This window comes from Myzus persicae, unplaced genomic scaffold, assembly GCF_001856785.1.
Source record: "Myzus persicae strain clone G006 unplaced genomic scaffold, MPER_G0061.0, whole genome shotgun sequence".
NCBI lineage: Eukaryota > Metazoa > Arthropoda > Insecta > Hemiptera > Aphididae > Myzus > Myzus persicae.
The window spans coordinates 28190-53952 of record NW_019104395.1 but is presented as its reverse complement, the minus strand read 5'-3'; the positions used below and the strand labels follow the sequence as shown (position 1 = coordinate 53952).

Below are 25763 nucleotides of genomic sequence, written 5' to 3'. Positions count from 1 at the left end.
AACACACTACTGTCACGTCACGTGAAATCACACATTGTCATGTGAGCTCACATGACAGGGGAAAAGTGCGGAGTGCCATTTTACATATTATTTGAATCCATCAGAAACACACTGTTATCACGTCATGCTTATCACGTCACGTTACTAAACTCACGCGTGAAATCACGTCTCTATTTTCTGAAAGTTTGCACATTTGTGACTCACGTGACAACACGTAAACTAGTGTTTCATACTAATATAATTTCGTTTTAAATTGAAAATTCAAAAATGGACGAAATGCTTATTGAAAAAGTTAGGGAATATAATGTTCTATATGACCATGGGTCATCTGATTACCGAGATCAACATATTCGGCAAAATGCATGGGAAGAAATTGGTCAAGATCTAAAAATATCAGGTATGTTTTATTTTCTAAACAAAACTTTCTAACAAAATGTCTAAATTCAAAATTTTAACAAAATAATATAATATAAATCGTTAAAATAAACACTGTACCTACTGTATACAACAGTAATAATTTTAATAGTTTCATATGAGAGTATAATATGTTTTTACTGTCCCACTACAACCCTTCAAAATATGGCACTGTAATTATTTGTATGCGTTATTTTTTCTTTATTTCTCGTTCCTTTGGTTTGGTATTTCCATGATGATTCGATATCATAATTATTACTAATAATATTATAGCGCTATTTTTTTTACTTTAATGTTACAACACAATAATAATTAAATAATAGCATTTTGACGCCATATCTTTGAACCATGACACGTATGTAAATAACGATGGAGTGGGACAGTACTGCTTATCGCCTGTGAGCGTCGACTGAATAAAAATAACCAGATTGTAGAAAAGTGACAATAGTGTATTTCTAAACGTGATATCACGGCTGATCACGGTTGTGACACGCCAACGTGATTTCACGTGACGTGACAGTAGTGTGTTTCTACCTTAGTAACAAACAAAATAAATAAATAAACATTATTTATTAAATAATTAATTTTTATTTTGTTTGTTATTGAAATTTGAGGAACTAATGTTTCTACATAGATAATAACTAGAGTAAGGACTTTCATGCACTAAAAAATCATCAAATATGCATTTAAAAACATACACTTATGCATCAAAAAATTAAAAATATGCTGTTAAATATACCCTTAAAAATATTAATTTTATTATTATTCACTATAAGTAAATTGATTTGAATTTTTTTTGAGTGTCGGATCCCATTCTTCTTCATTATTATCCGTTGAAAATACAGATTCACCAAACACGATTACAAAATTACACAAACAATAAGCTTTTGTCGAATTTTTCTTTTAGCATATTACTCACGAACATTATATACAAATTAAACTCGCGGAACTTACACACGCGTGGCAAATCTACTAGAACTAATCTAATCCACCCACTTACTATAGATAGTTACTTGATACTATAAAATTTATCTCTATCGTCTTTATAAGTTTATAACAAATTTTTGATCTTGATTCATGGAAAATATTCATCAAAGTGCTTGATTTTCGATAAATCATCAAAATATGCTCTTCCAATCAAAATTATGACCCTTAAACCAAAAAATGTCCAAATATTCAAAAATATGTACTAAAAACTTTTAGCTTTTGGTCACAAACGTTGTGAAAGGTATTGTGTACTTACTCTGCATACGTTTAACTAAACCAGAAAAAACATGCAAATGCATGAAAGTCCTTGCTCTAATAATAACAAACAATTAAGAGGACCCCACACCCGCATATGTTGTCTCCGTCGTACAAACGGGTAACATAGCTGTGTTAGGTCCTCTTAACACTAAAATTAAATCAAATCAAATGACAAGCTCTCTTCTGTGAAGTCTTCTTCACAGTTCGATCCTGGTGAGTGGGTGGACACCAAATTATTCAAAACTAAAGTTTTGTATGCAGAAGCAAATGCATGGCAATTTGGATTTTGTGAACCAATACTTCTAACTGCACCAAAGAAGCATTCTAACGGGTCCTGATTGAGATGCCGAGGAAGAAAGGAACGTATAACACTCAGATCTAACACCTTGGACAGTGTTTGAAAAGCTAAAAAAAACAAATTTTAATGTTCAGTATTATAAAAATTATAAAAAAATATCATACATCGTATAGTTGTCATCCAGTTTTTGATCGTTGGAACTGACTTTTTTCTACCATTCTCAAGTACAAAGCTCATTGTACTTAGCACTTTTAAACTTTCGGCCCAAACAGTATGATGGATAGAATTTTTTTTGACAGCAGTACGGTATATTTTTCCATCAGTTACTTTATCAAAACTTCCATTTAGTGAGTCGAAAAGTTTATCAAAAAAAAGGCATATAAAGGCTGTGTTGGCATCTGTGCCAATGATATACGAGCTAAAAACATTTTAGTTATAAGCCATTAATTCACATTTCATTGTATTTTAAAATCTTACATGCAAGAAAATTCATAGTAGAAGAAACTCGTAGCGAAAAAACTTATGTAGCATATTTCCCTTTTCATTTTTGTAATTTTGTCTCGTACTATATGCTGATCTGTTAGTCGCGGTAACATCTTGCAATCTGGAACAGCACTATCCATGTTGTATAGATCTTCAAGATGTGACCATTTTGCATATTTTGTTTTGTTATCAATTTTATAAGATACATTTTTAGTTAGTAAATTATTCCTAATGCATTTCATTAAGTGCGGGACATCATTTATATAAACCAATTTCAGCCTTTGTTTATCATGTAATTCAACTTCATAAAATTCATCGTGATATGCTGAGATGTTTTTACATTATAAAGTCGAGTTTCATTGTTCAAAATATTTATTGCACCAACATTTGCAGATCCCTGGTTACTAATAGTTGCTACAACACGAAGGCCTGTCAAATGAACAGCCTCAATCACCTATTTTCAAAAAAATAATAATTAGTAATAAATTATAAATATCACATTAGTGAAATTAAATTACTTTTTTTAATTGACAAATAATTTCAGGTTGGTGGCTCCTTTGCAAAATGTGTACATAATTGGCTGTTTGAATTTCGTTTTTATTCCCCGTACCATGAAGACTAATGCGTAATCAGCAATATTTTGATTTTTACTATGTCCTGTATTCACAAACCCATCAATTTCATCGGTCACTGTATTATAGGTCAAACCACTTGACAAACACACCTCGTCAAACAAAATTGAACAATACCTGAAACAAATATTTGTATGTGAAGTAAATAAAATAAAATCTATAATCAATTTAGCTTTTTATCTTTCTGATGGCTTGAGCTTTTGAACATTATCTTTAAGTACTTTCATCATCAATGGACATATTCCAGGTGAAATTCTAACACTACAATGAATGTGATTCAATGTCCGTTTGCTTGGTAAGGTAAAAAGTTTTGCCAACATTCGATAACATTTTGGTGAACGTTTATACAATGATAAACTTAACATCTGTTCATCCAAATTGAATATACGTCCTCTGCTACACTTTTTGGTCTCTCTAACTTGAAGTTGCATGAACAATGAAGCAGCAGCAGTAGTTTTTTGTGACAGCCTTGAAACTAAATATTTATCATTGAACTTTTCAGCATCTCTAAGTCTTGTTTTAAATAAATTGTTTCGGTTTGTATTGCGTCGAAGTTGTTTTAGGAGCAGCTTTGTAACTTTATACAATTTTCTACAATTTGGTGTCAAACGACTACAATTGGCAACCCCAATTTGTTTCAAAATATCTAGAATAAAAACCAAAATTTAGATAAATACTCAATTAAAAAAAAAAATCAATCTCAAGAAATCAAAATCAATTTTTTAATTTTCTATTAATTCTGAAAACAATAATAAATAAAAATCATAAACACCAGTTCCAGTTTTCGGTTTTCTTGCAGTTGTTTTAGTATGCTAACCATGCAACTTTTAAGCATTTTCAGAATTGCTTACTTCTACATTCTCTGCTGTTAATACGAAAAGCAATAAATAATCAAGCTTAATAGCAATAGGCTTATTAAAAAGCAACAAATGTAAGAAATACAAAGGGCTAATTTACTTAATTTGCAATCATAAATAAACTTCATACCAATCTGGTCTGGTTCTACTGAAGATGCATCTAAAACATTAAACCCAGACATCATGGAATCGTTCATTGAATGTGAACAGACTACTAAAGAAAAAATTAGACCTATATTTAGAAATATTAGATAAATAAGCATATAAATTTGTCTTTACCATCATTAAAATCTGGTGTATTATCAACATCATTTGAAGTACATGTAGGTGTTCTATGACTGTGATTAAAAACTGGTGTATTATTAACATCGTTTGAAGTACAAGTAGGTTTACTATGATTATGATGAACTAGTAAAAGAACAAAACATGTAATTAAGCACCTAAAATACCTATTAGATTAATAAACTTATAAAATTGGCAACATTTATATGGTTAGAAATATTAAGCAGACTTAGGAAACTAAGCATTTAAATAATGCTCCTGCTGCTGATATTAATAATGGTTATTTTATTTTATATTAACTTACATGGCAAGTTAAGCGAAGGATATGAGTTGGCATTCAGTCTCTTGGTTCCGGGGCTTGAACCAATCAGCAGTAAAGTGTACAGCACAAATCACTTTCTTCGCATACACATTGTAAAAATTTTGTTTTTCCAGTCCGACAATTTTCTTCCAATCTTGTCATGTTGGTTTTCGGATTAGGAAAACGATGACAGACTACACCTATTTACATAAATAATACCATATTTTTGGACATGTAATATGAAATTTAAAACACCATGGATTATTATAGAATTAATTTATTACTAATAAACAGGATTGGGTATGTATAATACGTTAATGTATAAAATGTATACTATAGTCTGTCCCACGAGAGAATAATCACTTTTCGCGCATCACGACTGACGACTTCAGCGACGCCGAAGCCCAATTTCCCCCTCCAAGCGTCCAAATGATCACGGCGACAACGCCCGAGGCCGAAGTCGTGAGTCGGAAACAACCGATACCCCTTCTTTCAAAGTTCACGCGCGCAGTGCGTATACACCAGTCACCTGTGACCTGACGGCAGTCGCCCGACGGCCGCGGCCTGGCAGATGCAACTCTATAGCGCATTTATGGACAGTGGTAGTTACGACATCGGGCACGCAGAGCGCTCTTGTCTCCGACACATTTCCCCTACCACTGCCCTACCATTACCATTGAATACGAATACCGCGCCGCCGACCACCGTGTCGTATATAGTCGTACAACTTTGAACTTACCGTCGTCTGTCTCGTCTCGTTCTCACGTGCGTTTCAAGTTTCAAGTTTTCAACGGTATTTTGAATTTTGTTGAGTTTTTGCTTTAAAAAACTGTAATTTGTTGTGTTTTGCTGTTGATATTATTGTTATAGAACATACTGTAATGCCTAGACACGCATATAAGTGTTGTATTGCTCAATGCAGCTCTAAAGGTTCGTATATTTTTGATATATTATAATATAATTTATATTTATTGTTTATTCAACTATTAGCTGATTTGCTTATAGGGCTGTTCTTTATTTGATCAGTACAAAAGATTAAAATTTCATTTTCTACTATATGTGTGCAAATCATAAAATTAAAATACCTACTGTGGTGCATCACAAAATAACTATTCTACGATCAAGCGTTTTACTGTATTTGTTTTGAACAATGTAAATCGAACTAAACTTTTTGTACAAATATCCAACTTTGTGATATACTCATATGTGTTAATAGTGTTGAAAACTCGTAATACGAGTATTACGTTCAATGATCAATTGAGGTGTTTCTATGCAAAACGTGTTATCTCCATTTTTAATAAAATCGAGTTATACATCGATTCTTATGGAAAAAATGGCGAGAAATCGATTAAAACCGTTATTTTTTGTCAAAACGTACTATTTCCCAGCTGAAATCATGCTTAAACTATTACTTTTTTTTCAAAACGTGTTATTTCCAATTGATTTTTTTTCTAAAACGTACTATGTCCACTTTCCTTCAAAACGTGCTATTTCCTGTACTAAATCATAGGACATACTTCTCATTTTTTTCCAAAACGTAGTATATCCATAATTTTTTGTCATAACGTGTTATTTCCGTTTTACATCAAAACGTGTTATTACACATGTTATTATTATAGCATTTAAACTACATTTAATTCAAAAGGTGCTAGTGCCAGTATCGTTGACTCCTTTAAAATTAAAATTATTTCATTAATTTGCATTAAAATATGATGTGGTTTAGTACAAAACCAACAATTATAAATAGCAAAATAATATGCAAGAAAAAAAAAAAAAAATTATATGATAAGCCCATCTAATTTTAGTAATTTTTGAAATTTACACATCATTTCTAACTTGTCTGGTTCGTTTGCAACAGAAAATCGGTGTTCCTGAAAAAAACAGTTTTTGGAAATAACACGTTTTGCATAGAAACACCTCAATTTAAGCACACAAATATGTCATAGCCCATAGGTATTTCACAAAACTTAAAAAAAAGTTCCGGACAATTTATGTTTCGTATTTAGTACTCATCTATAATATATATATTCGGGAATACCCATAATTAAGATATGGTTTAAACTTATCGTTTCGATTAGGTACATATTATTATGTATTGTGATATTATAGTGTTCATTAATGAGTAAGTTAAAAAAAAACGTCATTTCGTTTAATCCGGAGAGAGTTTGGTCCCATCTAGTCCGGATTAGCGGGACTCAACTGTATATAATACTTGAATTATAGTCCAATTAATTATTATTTAATTTAACCATTTGTAGGTACAGTATCCCACAGATTTCCTAATCCTAGGACAAATATGGAAACTTTTCTTAAGTGGGTCGAGATAATTGGAGGAGATCTTAGAACTACCGATCCATCATTAGTCTATTACAAAAAACGAGTTTGCTCACTCCATTTTGTAAACGATGATATAAGTCCAGGGACCAATAGCAAATTAAAAGCTATTGCTTTTCCTACTTTACATATACCTGGTAAGTTCATCACTCAAAAAATTGTAATTGTATTTTTAATCATCATTTTTTTTTTTCATATATTTTACATTATTTAATTCCAATTTTGACTTTCAGTTCCTTGTACAGCAGTTTTGGCTATGACTAGTCAAACTTGTACACCAGCACCTCTGACCGAATCATCATCGAATCAAAATGAATCATTTGGTATGTTATTCTGTATTCAATTTTTAGTTCATATATTTATTTTTATTTGTTTTTCAGAGGAATGTTTTTTGGAAGGAATATCTGTATTGCCGGATGATTCACCTATTCGTTGTATGTATTTCAGTTATTAATCTTAAACTTAAGGATGGCTGTTACAGTGTTACTTCATTAATCTTTTTGTTTCTTGATACATTTTATCACTTTTTTTTTCTTGCTGATATTTAATTAATAAATCAAATAGCGGCATGGTCAATTTTTATTTTTGCTTAATAATTGCTTATTCTTGCTTATATTTTAATATTTAGTGCATGATAATGATGGACAAGTTATGGATTACAATAGTAAAAAGTCTACAAAAATAACCAAACCTAGAACTAGTTAATCTTTTATATTCTTCTTATTTCTTTTATGAGGATGTGACACTTGTATAATAATAAGTTTATTTTTTTAGTTTAGTTTTAGTTTAGTTTATTAGGCAGCATAGTAAAACTATGAAACACATCTGTTTAATTGTTATGTTAAATTTAAAGTTTATACATCTGTTAATAAAATTAAAATTAAATATTTCTTATTTAAGCTTAACTGTTTAAAATCTGCAGGTATCACATCAATAATATAAAAAAAGATAATTGCGGCTTAATGCAATACATTTTGTAATTATTTAAAATAATTTGATTTTTCTAAAGTAGGGATTTTGGCAAAAATTGGTGTCCATAAAGCTGCAAAATTGACTCCACGGTGCAAATCAATGTATGCTGACAGTATAATTTTGAAAAGAAAGCTCCAATACGAATCTTCAAAAGCTAAAACATTCAAGCAAAAATTAAGGGCTGAAAATCTCTCTGAACGTTATATCAATGATAAGTTGTCTGACAAACTATCACCAGCTGCTACTTTGTTTACTAATTTGCAAATTCGAGAAACTCAAAAAAAGAAGAAAGGAAGAAGATTCACGCTGGATGAAAAAATACTAAGTTTGTCACTGTATAAGAAGAGTCCAAAATCCTATAAGTTATTGTCATCATTGTTTACTTTACCATGCCGTCGATCATTAACTACTTTGCTGCATCAAGTTAAAATCGAACCAGGTTTGTCTCCAGTTTTAATGCAAGTGTTAAAAGAAAAAGTAAATAAGTTAAAGGCCAATGAGACATTTTGTACATTAATGTTTGACGAGGTGAACCTAAGTACAGAACTACATTATAATGCAGCTTCAGGAAAAATTGATGGTTTTGAAAATGATGGGTATGCAACGACTCTGGAATTTGCTGACCATGCACTCGTATTCATGGTGAAAGGAATTACCAAAAAATATAAGCAGCCGATTGCTTATACTTTTATAAAAGGATCGACAAATAAATTTCAGTTGTGCGCTTTGATAAAAAAGGTTGTGACCAGCATTCAAAAAACTGGTTTGAAAATAATTGCTACGATATGCGATCAAGGGGCTAGCAATGAAGGTGCAATCAAGTTATTGAATGAAGAAACTAAAGCTTACTGTTTAAAAAACAATAAAAAGTACAGTGAAGATTTTTATGAAATTGAATGTGATGGAAATGAAAGAATAAAGATTATTCATCTGTTCGACCCTCCCCATCTACTGAAAGGCATCAGAAATAATCTACTACAAAAAGATTTAATATTTATGACAAACAATGAGAAAAAAGTAGCTCAATGGCAACACCTGGTAGACCTCTACAAACTAGACAGCAGCATCGAGGAGGTAAAAATGTTACCAAGGTTTACTGATTATCACATTATTCCTGGCAAAATCAAAAAAATGAAAGTGAAAATAGCAGCACAGGTTTTAAGTCAACGCGTTTCAGCACTGATGAGATTCTTATCCGGTAAATGTTAATATGTTCTACCATCTTTTTTTGATGTTTTGTTTGTAATATAGGTACTATAATTTGAATGTATGGTTTCAGCCAAAGGAATACTTGATCCTAGTTCTCAAGACACAGCTGATGCTTGTCTTTTTTTCGACAAACTTTTTGATTCTGTCAATGGAAATTTCCATAAAATTGTTGATGGCAAAATTTATCGTTCAGCATTAAAAAAGGGAAGCCCTCACCATGAATTTTGGCAAAGTGCTTTGAAGATACTTAATTCTATGGTGTTTGTTGATTCGGTTACAAAAAAAAAGTCTTCTGCGCCACAACCAAGGACCTTACAAAACTGGATAAAAACCATCAGAGGTATACATATTTTTACATATTATACAGTGTGATAATAACTTAGCATATTCTCAATACATTTGAGTTATGTTTAACATTAAGCAGAAGTTTATAATTATACACATTTTCAAATAATTAAACTAATTTTGTGACAGTTAAATTGCCGCATGCTCATAATAACTTTTTTTTAATGGCATGGATTACTTGGCACAATGTATACCATTTGAACAATTTTTAAGATAAATTAGGATTTATGAATGAAAATGTCTATGTTTGTTTTTAATTTGTTAGAAATAGTAATAAACTAAAAATAAAAATACTAAATACTGTAGTTGATATAACTCAGCCATTTTTAAATTTAAAAAAAAATCAACTACTGATACTCATTAAAAAAATACAGAGAAAAATAGTTTGAAGACAAGAGTAGTCTATTCCGTTAAAAAAAATTGCGCGTTTGCACAAATTTAACTGTCACAAAATTAGTTTAATTATTTGAAAATATGTACAATTTATGTGCAAAAAAAAAAACCAAACTCAAATATATTGAGTATAATATGCTAAGTTATTAAGTGTATCCACTTATCGTAATCACACTGTATAGTAAAATTGAAGCTAAAAAAAATTTAAATAATTATTAGAATGGAGAATTTTGATGATATTCCGATGTAATTGTTTTTTCTAGGTTTTCAAAACATATACAAAGTAATGGCTGAATACGGTGTACATTCCTTATTGCTTCGCAACTTCAACCAAGATTCAATCGAAAATTTCTTTGGTGCGATTCGGAGTCTTGGTTATCGTTCCAATAATCCATCAACTCAGGGGTTTTCTTCAGCATACAAAACTTTGATGTTAAATAATTTAACAACATCGCACTCGATTGGAAGCAATTGTGAAGAAGACTTCTCAGAAGGTGCTCTGGCTTCATATAATTTACTGTTTTCTAAGATAAATAATGATGATACACAAAACATATATCGTGAACCTAGAGTTGCTGATGGGTTAGTAAAAAATAAGTCTGTATGTACACCTGAGCTATCATACTTAAAGTTTCAAACCCAAAATTATATTGCTGGATTTATAATTAAAAAATTAAATACAATTCTGTTTAAAAATTGTAAGATATGTATACGTCAGATTTGTACTGATAGCGTTAGTAAATCTCATGATCTCGTGATAGCAAGAGAATACAATGAACAACTTAACCTCAAGTATCCAAATGTTAGTTTTTGTCGTTTAATACAGGGTATAACTGATCTTATATATTTACAACTTCCTTCAATATGTCATCGGTTAGATTATAAGTTAGTTTTAATTTCTAAAATTCAAGAACAATTTAATGTAAACATTATAAACTGTCCAATTCACTCTGAACATTTTGAAAACAAAATTTTAAATTTTTCCATTAAATTATTAACAAACCACTGGTGTGTGGAAGTTAATCGTATATTAAATGGTAAAAAGAAAATAAATTCTAACGAAAAAGACAACATTAAAATAGCAGCAGCTAATAGGTATAATAAATTCTCAAAGTTTTAAAGTAAAACAATATTTCAATTTGCTTAAACTAAATTGTGATACCCACATGTGCATTTTTACGAATATTAAGGGGATTCGATTTGTAGTGCTACTGTCTTTGTCTAATGCACATGAAACATAGGAATTTAGACCTGTTTTTGCCAAATAATTGTCATTTAATCTATAATGTTTATCGTTTAATAATATTTAAATTTTCATGTATTATTCTTGTTTATATTATGATAATTTTATAGTAAGTATAATAATTAATAATTAATATTTTATTTATTATTTATTTTTTACAATATTTTATTATTTTACTATTTTATGTTATTGTACGATATCCGTATCAACTTATTGTTAGAAACTTATATATTTACTTGTACTATTGGGCAATTTGCCCGTTTTATTCATTGAATAAACAATATTATTATTATTATTATATTCATTGTTTTTATTTATTTTATGCTGTTAAATATAACAATATTATAGTACAATTAAATGTTTTATTTTAATTTCTGTTGTTTTCCAAACACCTATTAATTAACAATAATAAAGCGGCAAAGAAAAAAAGAATTTCAATTGATAAATTCAAAAAAAAGCGGGATTATATTCTGGGAGCCGCCGCCCTGCCAGCTCTGTAGTTCTTACATCAGACACCGGGAGTGCTGTTTTTCAATGCTCCAATTTTTAACACCGCAGTTGCCTATCTATTTAATATACTTATCTATGGTGGCTGCCAGCGACTAACTGTTGCCGATTTTTTGCCTAGCACGGCTTATCTGTATATTATAAAATCAATGCTTATACCTATGTCTTCTTTATTGAATAATAAAAAATATATATAATATTATATTAACAAAAAAATATTAAATTGTTTAAATTACTTACCTTAAACATACAGCTAATCTCTGTTCAGATGGTACTGATGCCTGAAATTGTGTGTTTTGCTTTTTAATGTCGTCCTTTATCAAATTATGTAAATCAGTAAATTGACCATAAGACATACGAAAGTATTGAAGAAACTTTTCCGGGTCATTTATTAACTGTGGAAATAAGTTAATAAATACGCCTTTTTCATTCCTTTCCTTGTTTATTGGGTGAACCCAAAATCTACGGTTCTTATAGGTTTGATCTAAGATATATGTTGCTACAACCGTTTCTTCCATTTCTTCTATCCAATCACTGTCAGATGAACTTGATGAAGAATCCATAATCCACTGCATTTAATGCAGTCACAAACTTCTTTTGCTAGCAAAATGGTACTGACTGACAAAAATTAGCGTGCAAAGTGTGTAACCTAAATTATTTTAGCATACTATGCTATCACACGCGTTGTATTAATGTATACAGCGCCGCTTAACACGTTTTACAACGGCGTGGTATGTAAAGGCATGTTAAAGCGTGTGAATAGTGTGTCCGGGCCATTACGGTACTTATCCACCATACGAATAGAGTGTTCGTACGTTTTATTATCATTATCCATCTGATTTTATTGTTTTAATCAAAACGTATTTACACCTACCAAACAATAAACGTTAATTAAAAGTTGAAAAGTTTAAATTTGAATCATTTTTTTCAATTCAATTATTTATTCGTTATTTATTTACCTACTTGTAGTGTAAACCCAAATTTAAACGATGGCTTTTCAAGAATTTGAACAAATGTTAATGTTACAGCAATTAGAATTTGTAGAGTTAGACGCAGTAGATAATCATCCTCGTCGATTTTACCAAGCTCAAAATGTTTTTGAAGGTTCGTTCAATATATTATTTGTTTTTTTCCAAAAATTATAATTAATTTTAAAGAATATTTAAAATTTATTTCATATTGAATATGGTACCTATTGACTATATTCATTAAATAAATTATATATAATAGTACATGTTATAATTTACATTATATATTATATATATTACGGCAGTAAAATAAATATAATATTTTAGCGGCTAGATTTTTGACCTTATTTCCCGGGATATGTTAAGAATTTAAATAAAATCAGCACTGTAACTACGGTTGTTTGGGACCCCAAACACAGCTTTTATTTAATTGTTAATTATTATTGCCCTTATTTAATTTTAGAACTATCTGATAAACAGTTTATTAATAAAATTCCGCCTAAGTAAAGGGTTGGCTGGTGAACTCATTGAAGTATTAACGCCTTATATGTCTGAACCAACAAGAAAATCGTCAATTTCAATAGAAAGAAAGGTATAATTTAATAAGTAATTTGTCTACGTTTAAAGTAGGTGTAGGTATAGTACCTAATAAAAATTGTCAATCAATTTGATGTACAATTTTAAATTATTAATAGGTTTTGACAGCATTGCGATTTTTTGCAAGTGGATCTTATCAACTTGATATAGGAGATAACAGGTCTTCAGGCTTAAGCCAAGCTTCTGTGAGTCGATGCATAGCTGAGGTCACTGATGCAATGAATATATCTGATGTTGTCAAGCGTTATATCCATTTTCCAGATAGTTTTGAAAAACTTAATACTATCAGGAGAGGGTGAATATTATACCTAAATTATTTAAATATCAAGGTTTAAACATTAGGTATTGGCATGGGGGAGGGGGGGGGTCTACATAAAAACTTTATTATTTTAATACCTATATAGGCTATAACTGTAATTAAATAATCTCACAAAAAAAAAAATCAATTTAAATGATTTAATACTTAAATATGGGTACCTAATATAATATCGGTCTTCACTCATACGACATACCTTATGTCCTATATCCATAATAACTGAATATCAATTACCTATACAGTTATACTAAAAATGTAAAACTGTTTAATAATAATATTTAGATTTTACGAAAAAACTGGTGTACCAGGAGTTATAGGTTGCATAGATTGCACCCATATAGCAATTTTTCCACCTAATTCTAATGGACTATATCCGGAACATATTTACGTTAACAGGAAAGGATATCACAGTATAAACACTCAACTAGTAAGTAATAAAAATAGGCACTAAAGTAACCTTATAATTAATACAGTAATAAATTTAGTTTAAATCATAAACAAATAACAATAAATATAAGTTATGTAAAGCTTGAATCTTATTAAAATAAAACAGATACCTTTATTTTTGTACATTCAAAAATAACTTTTTGTATACATGGGAAATTCATAAAATTATTATTTGTATGTTGTAACTGAAATAATTACACAAAACACTATTTTTTATTAACTAGATTTATTAATTGACGTGTAAAGTGTAATACTTACCTACTACTTACCTAATACTTACCTGGTAGTTAATACTTTCTTGAATACTATATACTATTACTTTAACATTTCATTAAATTATACAATTCAAGGTTTGTGATTCAGATGCTAGAATTTTAAACGTAAATGCTAATTTTCCTGGTAGTACTCATGACTCCTATATATGGCGTCAAAGTTGTGTATCAACGTACATGGAAAATTTACATAGTAATGGTCATTCATCATATTTTCTCTTAGGTATTAATTACCAATCTTCTCTGTAATTGGTATAAGATACATTTTATATATTCAGTAAAATATCTTCTGTAGGTGATTCAGGATATCCACTAAGATCTTGTCTTTTAACGCCACTAAGTGACCCAGCGCCAGATTCTCCTGATGCTGGTTATAATAATTGGCATACAAGTACAAGGTCAACAATTGAAAGATGTAATGGTATTCTGAAAATGCGCTTTATGTACATATTCTCTTTAGGCTAAATAAATAATATATAAATAATTCAAACATTTATTTTATTAAATTATAATTAGATGTTTACTGAAGCATAGAGTTTTGCACTACCACCCAGAGAGAGCATCAAAAATTATTATAGCTGGTATATAATAATAATAAATTTTTCTTTTTATAACATTTATCTATTGTGTGCCCTTTTTTTGAGCAATACGTGCATATTAAATATAATGTATTTGCTGTAGGTTTATTCATACTGGGTTTACCATACTCGTTTTTAGGACTTCCCTTTTTGAACCTACAATCTCTAGCATAATGCCCGTATTTTCCGCATGTATGACAATTACCTTTATTATATTTTTGTACTTCCCCCTTAGCCTTATTATTAAAATGATTAATTTTTACTTCGCTTGAGGTTATGTTTTTATCTTCAATTATTGCAATTTGTATTGCCTGCTCTAATGTGGAGGGATTTTTACTTTTTACCATTATTTTTATTTTATCATTAATCCCCTCCAAAAATACTAATAACGCCTGTTCCCTTATATTGGTTTTAACGGAGAGAGCATCACTCGTGCTCTTTCCCTAGGTGTTACTTTCCGATACTGCTTGTACCAGATTACGTGTTCTAGTGACATATTCTATTAACGATTCCTTGTAACGTTGTTTCGCGCTAAATAATTCTATCTGTAAATACGCCGCATTTATAGGTTTATCATACGTATTTTTTAACAATGTTTTTAGCACTTCCCAGCTGGTGATTTCCTCATATTTTATCACCTCGTAAGCTTGACCTTTTATTCTAGTTAAGATAGTTCTCAACATTATGTACCTATTAGCTATCGGAGTTATTTCCACTACTAGCTCACATGCACTTATAAAAAATATTAATTTTTCATTGATACCCCCACAAAATTCGGGTACCATACGCGTTACATGTTCCACGGTTTTATCTAACCCTATAGAGTAAGCTGATATGGTGGTGTCTGTGGACAGTATTGTCCCAGCGTTACTATTGTCTCCTAACATTTTTTCACTTGTCGGAGTACCCACTACAATCTCTGAAACCTGTGATTTGGATAATTCTACTTTCGTAGGACTATCGCCTAAAGTTATATTTAAACTACTACGTTTTTTTGGACTATCTGACATATGAGTTACGCTTACCAACTATTGTACATTACTGAATTTTTCATTGAATTGATGTCGACACTCCTAGTAACTCGCTGGTCCACGGCAGATGTTCTGAATTTATTCTTGAGAAGTTGATCAGATTTCCCTTGAATGATTTGGGTAGAAATCTTCGTCGTGTTGATACGATGTATGTGAAGATCCCTGGTTTCGGTACCAAAATTTTCCTGTTGCGATCCAGATGTGGAGTTTGGTTGACAAGGGTCGAATCAAATGAATTTACTCGTAGACCAATTAATTATTGTTATAATTTTATTGACGTTATAGGTTAGTATTTAAACACTTTTTAAACACTCAGAGTAATGTTACAACTTAAGACAAATATCTCTAGCATGAATACTGTCAACTAGTCGTCTCGCAGAAATAGTGTCTGGTCTCCCTGATGTGGGGCCTTTATATACTAGACAAACAATCGCATTACATGGTCTTTTACAAGGTCCCACTTAAGTATTCACAACGGATCTTTTATCAACTTTTCCTTGTGACACTTATTAATAGTAATTAATATATTGTGCCACGTATGCCGTGTGCAATACTCTCTTAATACTATCTTCGCGTGTGGTCACTCTCACCTTGGCTATCTCAACACCGTTATAAAAATCAAGTGACTACTTCATATATTATATTTAAAAAAACTATACTAAAATATCTGTATTAGATTTCAAATTAGGGATACTGACTCTCCAATCAATTTACATACTGAATAAATAATATTTTATAATTTTGATTTTTTTTTTAAATATTATTTTTCACAGTGTTATTATATATGTATTATACAAAATGAAACGATTTTACCTACCGAGGTAAGAAGCCCACAGTTTCAAATGACGAAATTTCTTCTATTTTGAAAGATTACAAAGATAAAAATATTATAAATAATAAAGTAAAAGTGCCGTCAAGTTCTTTATGGATAACTTTGATTGAAAACAATAATTGGAATATACACCCAAAAGCTTTATGGACAAGAAATTCATAAGTTTTCTCCAAATTTTGATGATTTTTTCAATTATAAAAAACAACATTTTCACACAACTTTTTATGATGATGATTCTGATCCAGCTTCATTGATCAAGAATTTCAGAATGATGATTCTTTAGTTTATACAGTTTTTATATCTGCAGAGCAATGGAAAATTATGCAACGCGATGATGGTATAAAAAATAAATTAAAGACTGGAATTTGGACTTGCTGATGCTATTTATGATCAACTAAGATTTAATTGTGCCTGGTCGTTTAAGTCTCATGAGGTACCAATTAATGAGAATTCTGTACATTTTTTCCATTTCACTGTCGTTTGCACAGATACGAATTGCCTTACAAAAACACTTGTTATAAGTATAAAAATTTAGCAGATCCACTGAAATTTGGTTTAAAGATAACATTATATATTTTTGGGAATAATAATGTACAGCATCTAAAAAAAAGGCGTTTTTAAGGTAATCGTAGACAGGAGATAGCCGAAAAACTTTTGAACACATGCTCCAGTTCATCTTTTTGTCGAAAAGAATTAGCAAACCAATTATCTGAAGATTTATTTGATGCTGAAAGTCCTTTACTTCCTCGATTAGCAACCATCAGAAAAGCTAAAAGTGAAAAACCTTGTGAAAGTCGCCATGATTCAAATGTTGTTTTATCGTTGAATGCTAGGCAAAACTGTGATCCTTGGCATATGATAAAAAAAATGTTGGTATGCAACCTTTTTTTATACATTATTGGACTCCGGATCAACTAGGAGTATATACTGCGTTTTTTAAGAATGAACGAGCTGCTGAGATTGCTATAGATGCTACTTGTAAAGAAAATTGATCGACCCTCCGGATTATCTAGGTACATTTTTCTCTACCTAATTGTAATCAAATTACCAAATGAATCCGAAGGTCAAATTTCAGTAGCACAAATGTTACCAGAGGTACATAATACCAATATAATAGCTTATTGGCTCTTTGAGTGGCGAATAAATGGCGCTCTACCACCTAAAGGAATAGTCATAGATTTTTCAATGGCTCTTATAAAAGCAGTTTGTATGTCATTTGCTGGATGTGCTGGAGGATCTTCCACATATATTCAAAGGTGCATGGATGTATTAATTAAAAGTCCAGGATATAAATTGCCGTCATGTTATGTTCGTGTTGATGCCGCACATTTATTGAAATGTGTAACTACATGGAAATCATTAAATGATATACATGTACGACAACGCGTAAAAGATTTTTAAGTCAGAGCTATTGGCCAATTAGTTAAGGCTACAGATTTTAAATGAATAAAAAATATTTTTGTAGTAATTCTGTCAGAATATGAAGGTGTAGTAAATGGAATTGATAACCATTGTGAAAAAGCAAAACAATTTTTCATAACATGATTTGCTAATGGTGTCGAGCAGTTTATAGTTGAAAGTGCGATGGATTATCAGCCAACTGAATGTTCATTAGAAAAAGAATATTCTGATGATCAAGAAGATGATTATCCTCTCGAAATTAAAAAGTGGATAAACAATATAATTATAGATGCAAAAAATATAGTGGAAATAGATGGATCCAGGGATAATTTGGTGTTTCTTCCTGCACTTATGGTCCCCTTTAAAATGTTATGTTACAAGTAAGTAAATTCAAGTTAGTAACATGGTAATATAATTCAATACTATTTACTAATATAATATTATAATATTTTTAAAATCTTCAAACTGTTTAACAATGTTAATTTATTTGGAATATAATTTTGAAAGTTAGTATTTTACTTCTGTAATAGGTGTTTTACAAATTATTCTTAAATATGTATTTAAAAATATTTAAATATCTATAAAAAAAAAAAACATTTTATTTTCAATTTCACAACCACACAAACATGTTTAAAAGCAAAATTATAACAAATATTTTTAGTGTAATGTTTCATTTATTTTTATTCTTATTTTATTTTTACAGTACGGGACGAACCCTTTGGATATCAATATTGTTTTGTTATAAAATAAATAAAATATAATAATTGTTTATTTGACATGAATTATATTAAATTTAGTTTTCTTTTTTTTTATGCAAGTTAGGCCGCGCGTACATTGGAGAGCGTTGAGCGTTGAGCGTCGAGCGCCGAGCGTTGAGCGCCGAGCGTCGAAGGTGCGCACAATGCACAATACTTTCGAGCGGTGTTGTTCATTTGATATCTAGAACATGAACATTTTTATACACTCATAATTTCAGTATGCACCATGTCGTTCATTTCGGTAGATCGTCTTTATGGTTCTTTTAGACAATCCAATTTTACGTAAAAAATTGTTGGAAAAGAAAAGGGTTGGAGTTCATCCCATTAATCGTCGCAGGAAAACATACGGAGAGTTCCATCATTTATTTTTTGACTTAAGAAAATGTCCAACGAGATTTTTTGAATATCTTCGAATGTCAATTGAGACTTACGATTTTATTTTAACTAAAATTAGTCATCGTATTAGGAAAAAAACTACTAATTTCAAAAAACCAATATCGCCAGCAGAAAGACTTTACGTAACTATAAGGTAAGTACTCGTTAATCATTAATGATTAATCTTTATGATAATAAATTAAAGAAAATTACAATAATATTATAATAACAGTTTATTTTATAACATGCAAAAGAAAAAATAAATTTTAAACATACCTATGTTTATCATGAAAAATAAATAAGGAGTAAAAATGAATTACATACTTACATTTTTTATATAAATTACAAATTTAATAAAAACATAATTTAAAAATAATATTGATTACCTACTTAATTTAAACATAACTATTTTTTTTATGTTTCAATGAATGGTAATTTTACATTTAAAGATTATGGAAATAAAAATAAAAACATAATTACGTGTCAATACGGGTCCACATTAAAAAGATCTTGGCCGTATTGTGTGTTTGTGCCCAACGAAATATCACTACACTGTGTTCCTGTGAATGTACTTTGTGGAATGGTTTGTGTAGAACCGTGATTGCACTGAGTCATTGAGCTGTATACTGGAAACAAGTGGGTAGGTTCACTAATGGATGGAGCTGCAGACGTAGACAAATCTTCATTGTAGGGCCTATAAATTTGTGTTACCTGAGATTCATTTGATGAGCCAATCTGGGTTTGAATAAACTCTTGTCGTGAATTGTTATCAGTTTCGTGTAATTGTTGCACTAATGGAGTATATCCCTGACTTTTTTTTCTATACGCATTTAATACAACACTTTGAATTTGACTTCTTACTTCAAGTTTTTCCAGTGAACTTAATTGTTGTATGTATGGTAAGAAGAAATTGAGCATCTGGGTCATCGTATGTTTTCTTTTCTCTTTCTTGTGCGTTTTGGAGGATGGCAATTTTTTTTTCTTCGAGATCCAGTAGTTTCTGAGTACTATCGTCTACAATGCGTCTTTTCTTATTCACTTTTGTAGGCTTGGGAAATGTTGACTGGGAAAACGTAGTAGATGTAGATGGCGATGGTTCTTCAACAAATGAACTACTCATAACATCAATGTCGCTTTCATTATCTGTAACTTCATGGGTATTTTGTAACTGCTCTCCAACTATTAAATTTCCAGACATAACACTAGGAATTAACGAGTCCTTCACAAACATCATCATATTAAAAAATGGCCATTTTGATTTATATTCCCCACCAGCATCACCTGAACGTCCTTTGGGTTCTTTTTGAAGTTCCCTCCTAAATTTATCTTTTAAATTTTTCACTTATTTTTTGCACCGTTACCTAAAATATGAGTGTTTAATAATATATTTACTATTTAGTGATTATTTTAATAACCTAGCCATTTAAAATTTTATATTCTGAGCAGAGCGATGAATCTATTGATTTAACAATGATGCGTGTTTTTTATTTTTATTATTATTATGATTATACTGATTATAGCCGTTTACGGAACATTCTCAATTTTCATCTTTTTAGTTTTTTCTCTAGGTATTTTCTCTAGGTCTCTAAATTTGTATCAAATTTAAAATTAAAAAATGATTTTGTAGTTAAAAATCTATATAATTAACTTTCATAGGTAAAGATGGAAAATCTAATACATGGTTCCACGTAAGTAGGTTATTCTGTAACCAACAAATATAAAAACACAGTTTTTCTTATAGTTATTGTGTGTTCAAATTTTGACGAAATCATATATTTATACAAAGAAGAACGATTTTAGTTTTGTGTTATATTTAAAAAATACTAATAATTCAACTTAACCGACCACCGTATTAATAATAACAATGTAAATGTAATATAAAATATCCTAGACTTACAAACCGTCTCCACTCAGAATCGTTTTTTGTAAACAAAGATATTCTATTATTGGATTAGAATTTAACACCATTCATTATACTGATTATAGTCACTCACATGTAACCTACTTTACAGCAGAACGACACCGACCTACCAACTTTTTTATTTTTTTTTGTTAATAGATACTTATCAACTGGACTTTCATTTCGAAACTTAGCTTTTTCTATGCGAATGGGCGATCGTACAATAGCGAAAATTGTCCACGAAACTTGTTTAGCTATTTGGGAGGAACTTGTGAGCGATTTTATGCCAGTTCCCACACAAGAAAAATTAGCGAGCGTAGCTATGGATTATTATAATCGTTGGGGATTTCCAAATTGCATTGGGTCCCTAGATGGAAAACATTGTCAGGTTAAATGTCCTAATAATTCTGGATCCAGTCATTTCAACTACCTTAAATATTTTTCATTAGTATTACAAGGAGTTGCTGATGCAGATAAAAAGTTTTTAACAATTGAAGTAGGAGCTAGGGGAAAACAAAGTGATGGTGGCACTTTTGCATCTTCTACACTATTTAATTTGATAGACAACAATAGGTTTAACGTACCTCCAGAAAAAAATTTACCTGATACAAATATAAAAGTTCCTCACGTTTTAATTGGTGACGAAGCTTACCCATTGAAAACATACTTGATGCGACCTTTTCCATCTCGAGGTTTAAATCCGGCTAGAGAAAATTTCAATGATCATTTATCAAGAGCGCGTAAATGCATAGAATGCACTTTTGGAATACTACGTGCGAAATGGAGACTTCTTGGGAAGGATATAGAAGTCAGTTCTCAAAAAGCTATTGTAATAATAAAATGTATGTGCATATTACACAACGTCATCAGGGAAAAAGATGGAGATAGTGATTTGGACTACTGTAATATTATGTTGGGTTCACAAACCGTTTGGGAAGATGGAATCATGGATCGACGAGCAAGAGGTGCAAATACTTTACAACAGGCAAAAGAAATAAGAAATAAATTTATGAACTATTTTTTAAATACCTAATAATAATATTATACAATTATTATAGCAGAATAAATTATAATATAATGCAATTTTTCAACATTTTACTTATTATAATTAATTAACATGTGTTTATAATTTAATAATATTTAAATAATAATAATAAAATAACCAAATTTATATTAAATTGTTTTCTTGAAAATTATTTTTTTTTCTACCTAATAGATATTTATATGAATATATTTATTATTTATAGTAAATAGTTTATAATATAACATGTAATAACAAAATATATCAAATTTAATTCTAATTTTGAAGCCTCTCACGTTCCCTCCTATTTTTGGGCGTCATGTGTCGCATAGATAATATTATAAGAATGGGTAGGACATGTGGACTTATAACAAGATAATTCAATGATACATTTTTAAGATTATATGGTGCAAATATTTATATGATAAATAATAATAAATAATAATGATTAATGATTAACAGCTATTTAAAATAACAGTGCAAATACAAATACAAATTGACAATTGTAAAATATATTGTACCTAACATAGATATTACTATATTACTATACTACTAGTATTCTTATAATATTATCTATGGCTGTGCCGTCAAACACGTCGATCGTATCTAAGTCCGGCCCTAATTATATATGTATATTACAGTATAATTACATAATATATTGATATACCTGACATTTCAATCACTTTTCCAATTTCTTCCCATACTTTTTTATTTTTTTCGCTATCTTTATACTGGGGATGTTCATCATTCCATAAGCATGGTCGAGTTTGAACTTCGGAAATTAAAATTTCCCTCGTGCTGTCTTGAAATGAACTTTTTTTCGGCATATTTTTGGGAACGAAATATTGTAAATTGTAATAAATAATGTGTAAGTAATGTTTTACTTTAGAATATTCGAAACCAACGGACTAGGTTAGGTTAAACTCGTCATGACGATACAAACTAGGTACAAGAGCATGCAAGTATACGAGATCATTAGTAGATCATTAGTTATCAATTTATCATACTATAGTTCCTGGAATAATTATTCTAATATATGTTCGCATGGTATCTACCTATACTACCAGCTACGTATACCTATAGGTACAATTTTTACCTATATTTAAGTTATATAAATCTATTTAAGCGTAGAAACCTATCTACTACACCACTTCTAGACTGTTCGCGCCCGCCAAATATATGAGCGTCGAGCGTCAAAATTCGAACATGTTTGGTTTGTGACGCGCCGTGCCGCTGACGCTCGAAGACGACGCTCGACGCTCGTAGGCAATGTACGCACTCTTATTTAAATTATATGGGCTTAAAATTTTTGCGCGACGCGACGCTCGACGCTCAACGCTCTCCAATGTACGCGCGGCCTTAGGCACCTACTAATAAAATAATATGATAACAGAAATTTAAATTTTATTTCATTTTGATAGCTATTATTGCTCAATTTTATTTAATATTTATAGGTTACCGTTATGGACTTCTATTATGTCTAAATAATTTGAGTATGGAAATTTAACCGCATCTTTTGCTTCAGTAGAGAGTCATATCAATGAAATAAAACACTATTCGGGTATAAAATCAATAGTAAAAAAAAAGTATTTCAAATACCATTCAAATACTTCAAAATAAAAAGTATTTAAACAAGTATTCAATACGGAAAAAAGTATTTGAATACTTTTACTCAAATACTTAACAACACTGCTAGTAGCATAATATTAGTTATTTGTTATAATACGTATGTATGTTTTAGATTCTGAGTAAATATATTGATTTTACAATGCTGCAGATAGTATTACCATAAATTGTGATAAAACTGTGTCTATGTGGCGATCACTCACCACTATCGCTATTATTTTTTTATTATATTGTTAACGCGACAGCGCAACGACCGACGACCGTCTCGGCATTTGTTCCACATCCATTAAATACGACCAGGCCCTGCCTGTAACGAGCGTCTAGAGACAGCCCGCGAGCGAAATTTGAAAACATGCTAAGTTTAGTCATTTTACTTTTCTCCATATCATTGATCATATGTCATCAGTGTTATCAATCATTTTTATCATATTTTTTATTTCATTATCCACTGTGTTTTCTGTATTTAAAGGAACTAAATCTACCTTTGCTTGACAGCCATTATCATTAACCGAGCCATACCAACCATTCTCAATGTCTAAACTTCCAGAAGCTATTGTGTGGAGTTTTTTCCTAAATACTTCAGTAGTCAGTAAACAAACACTCAAATTTAAATTTAAATCTTACGCTACATAAATTTGATGTTTACAGGGGTATCCAGTATCTCCCTGGGGACATGACCACATTCCAAGGTCCAAGTCGACATTATATTGTGTGTTTTTTTATTATTTTGTATCTCATATAGTAATGTATTATTATCAATTATTTTATACTCTAAATTGTTTTTTTGATTATTTGTAATAATAAATTTGTTTTTCAGGTATTGAGTTGGTCTATTAGCATCTATTTACATCTAAAAGCTTCATTTCATAGAAGGTATCTAGGTCATTGACTATGAAAAAAAATAATTGTATTGAAAAATATGCCTTGGTTCTTTCCAGTATGACGTCCTTAACAATTTTCACGCCAGCCTCGCTTATATTATTTGTATTTTGTCCTCTGGTTATCAAGCCTTTCCGAAAACATGCTGCCAAACATGCTGCCCACTGCTCTTTCCTTTGGTATAAATTAGTTAAATATTTTATAAATGTTGGGTAAGTTTTAACTAATGTTTGTTGAAGTGCCTTATTAAATGTACTTGCAAGTTCTTCTTCATTTTTTGAATATATCATTTCTTTTACCATAGAATATAATGTATGGCGATGATGAAGAGGTACACCGTGGTTTAAATCCTATAGATACCTCCAAGTAGCTTGTAGAATGTGAAAAATACAAAGTAGAAGTATTGATTCAGGAGAAACTGATCACTTATTTCAGCCGCTGAGTCGTCAGACATAAAAATCTTTGGCCCTTTTGTACCTCTACCTGCCAGTGATTTAGATATAAATAATTGTTTCCAAAGCTTTAATCCTTTAGAAATAACTAATGTAGATTCACTTGTTAATATTAGTGTTCCTATAGGTATGCCTCCAGCACAACTATTTGTATAAGTCATGAAAACTTTACAACCATACCTGTCCATATTTGCTGAAGCATCTATAAAAAGAATTTCATTTAATTCACAACTTATTCTGCTCATTAAAGGAGCGACTATTGCTATGGCAAAGTTTTCATCCTCAAGCTCTTTCATAGCAGCTGTGTCAGACATGCATTCAGTACTATATTCTTGTATTGTATCCTTTAGAGATGAAATCATTTGCGCACCATGTGAAAAGCCAAAATGTTTTTTAAAGGTTTTGTAGTATAGATAACAAACCCTAATCTCTTTGGCTAACCGCTAAAATGTTTACAATTATTATTCATATTAAATAGTTGATGAAGAATAATATTTTTTAAACCATTGTCTATTGTTACATACCAGAAATCGCGGGAAACATGTGTACATTATAATTTGCATTGGTTAACAACAGATATTTTATTATGATAATAAACATAATATTATTTATATGTTATCACTAACACAATTAAAAAAGCTAATTTGTTTTTTTTAATTTCGCAAATTATTTTTTACTAAATTAAAATGGCCAAAAGGGCTATATTATTTGATGAAGAATTGCTCTCAATTCTTAACGATGGACGAGATTCTGATCTGTCATCGTTATCAAGTGGCAGCTTGAAACAGTAGCCTT

At 30.3% G+C, this 25763-nt stretch overlaps 3 protein-coding genes and 2 pseudogenes across 3 annotated transcripts; 4 read left to right on the top strand and 1 right to left on the bottom strand.

The window, feature by feature from the left end:
- Positions 1-1813: 1813 nt before the first annotated feature.
- Positions 1814-2580, bottom strand: LOC111041843 (annotated as a pseudogene).
- Positions 2581-5236: 2656 nt separating this feature from the next.
- Positions 5237-7551, top strand: LOC111041842. Its single transcript, XM_022326282.1, has 5 exons — positions 5237-5442; positions 6771-6983; positions 7080-7169; positions 7227-7280; positions 7475-7551. The coding sequence occupies exons 1-5, from the start codon at positions 5394-5396 to the stop codon at positions 7549-7551; spliced, it is 483 nt and encodes a 160-aa protein (XP_022181974.1). The 5' UTR covers positions 5237-5393.
- Positions 7552-12504: 4953 nt separating this feature from the next.
- Positions 12505-14867, top strand: LOC111041841 (annotated as a pseudogene).
- Positions 14868-20752: 5885 nt separating this feature from the next.
- Positions 20753-24474, top strand: LOC111041840. The gene is made up of 4 exons (XM_022326281.1): positions 20753-20778; positions 21150-21975; positions 24286-24346; positions 24455-24474. The coding sequence occupies exons 1-4, from the start codon at positions 20753-20755 to the stop codon at positions 24472-24474; spliced, it is 933 nt and encodes a 310-aa protein (XP_022181973.1).
- A 653-nt stretch (positions 24475-25127) lies between these two features.
- On the top strand, positions 25128-25376 carry LOC111041839. The gene has a single exon (XM_022326280.1). The coding sequence runs from the start codon at positions 25128-25130 to the stop codon at positions 25374-25376; it is 249 nt and encodes an 82-aa protein (XP_022181972.1).
- The last annotated feature ends 387 nt before the right edge of the window (positions 25377-25763 follow it).

Excerpts from the sequence above, each read along its gene's own strand:
- LOC111041842 (XM_022326282.1), top strand. The coding sequence starts at position 5,394 with ATGCCTAGACACGCATATAAGTGTTGTATTGCTCAATGCAGCTCTAAA. Across the intron at positions 6,984-7,079 it reads TCCTACTTTACATATACCTG|TTCCTTGTACAGCAGTTTTG; the intron begins GTAAGTTCATCA and ends TTTGACTTTCAG. Across the intron at positions 7,170-7,226 it reads GAATCAAAATGAATCATTTG|AGGAATGTTTTTTGGAAGGA; the intron begins GTATGTTATTCT and ends TTTGTTTTTCAG.
- LOC111041840 (XM_022326281.1), top strand. The coding sequence starts at position 20,753 with ATGGAAAATCTAATACATGGTTCCAC. Across the intron at positions 20,779-21,149 it reads AATCTAATACATGGTTCCAC|ATACTTATCAACTGGACTTT; the intron begins GTAAGTAGGTTA and ends TTTTGTTAATAG. Across the intron at positions 24,347-24,454 it reads GTCCAAGTCGACATTATATT|GTATTGAGTTGGTCTATTAG; the intron begins GTGTGTTTTTTT and ends TTTGTTTTTCAG.
- LOC111041839 (XM_022326280.1), top strand. The coding sequence starts at position 25,128 with ATGAAAACTTTACAACCATACCTGTCCATATTTGCTGAAGCATCTATA.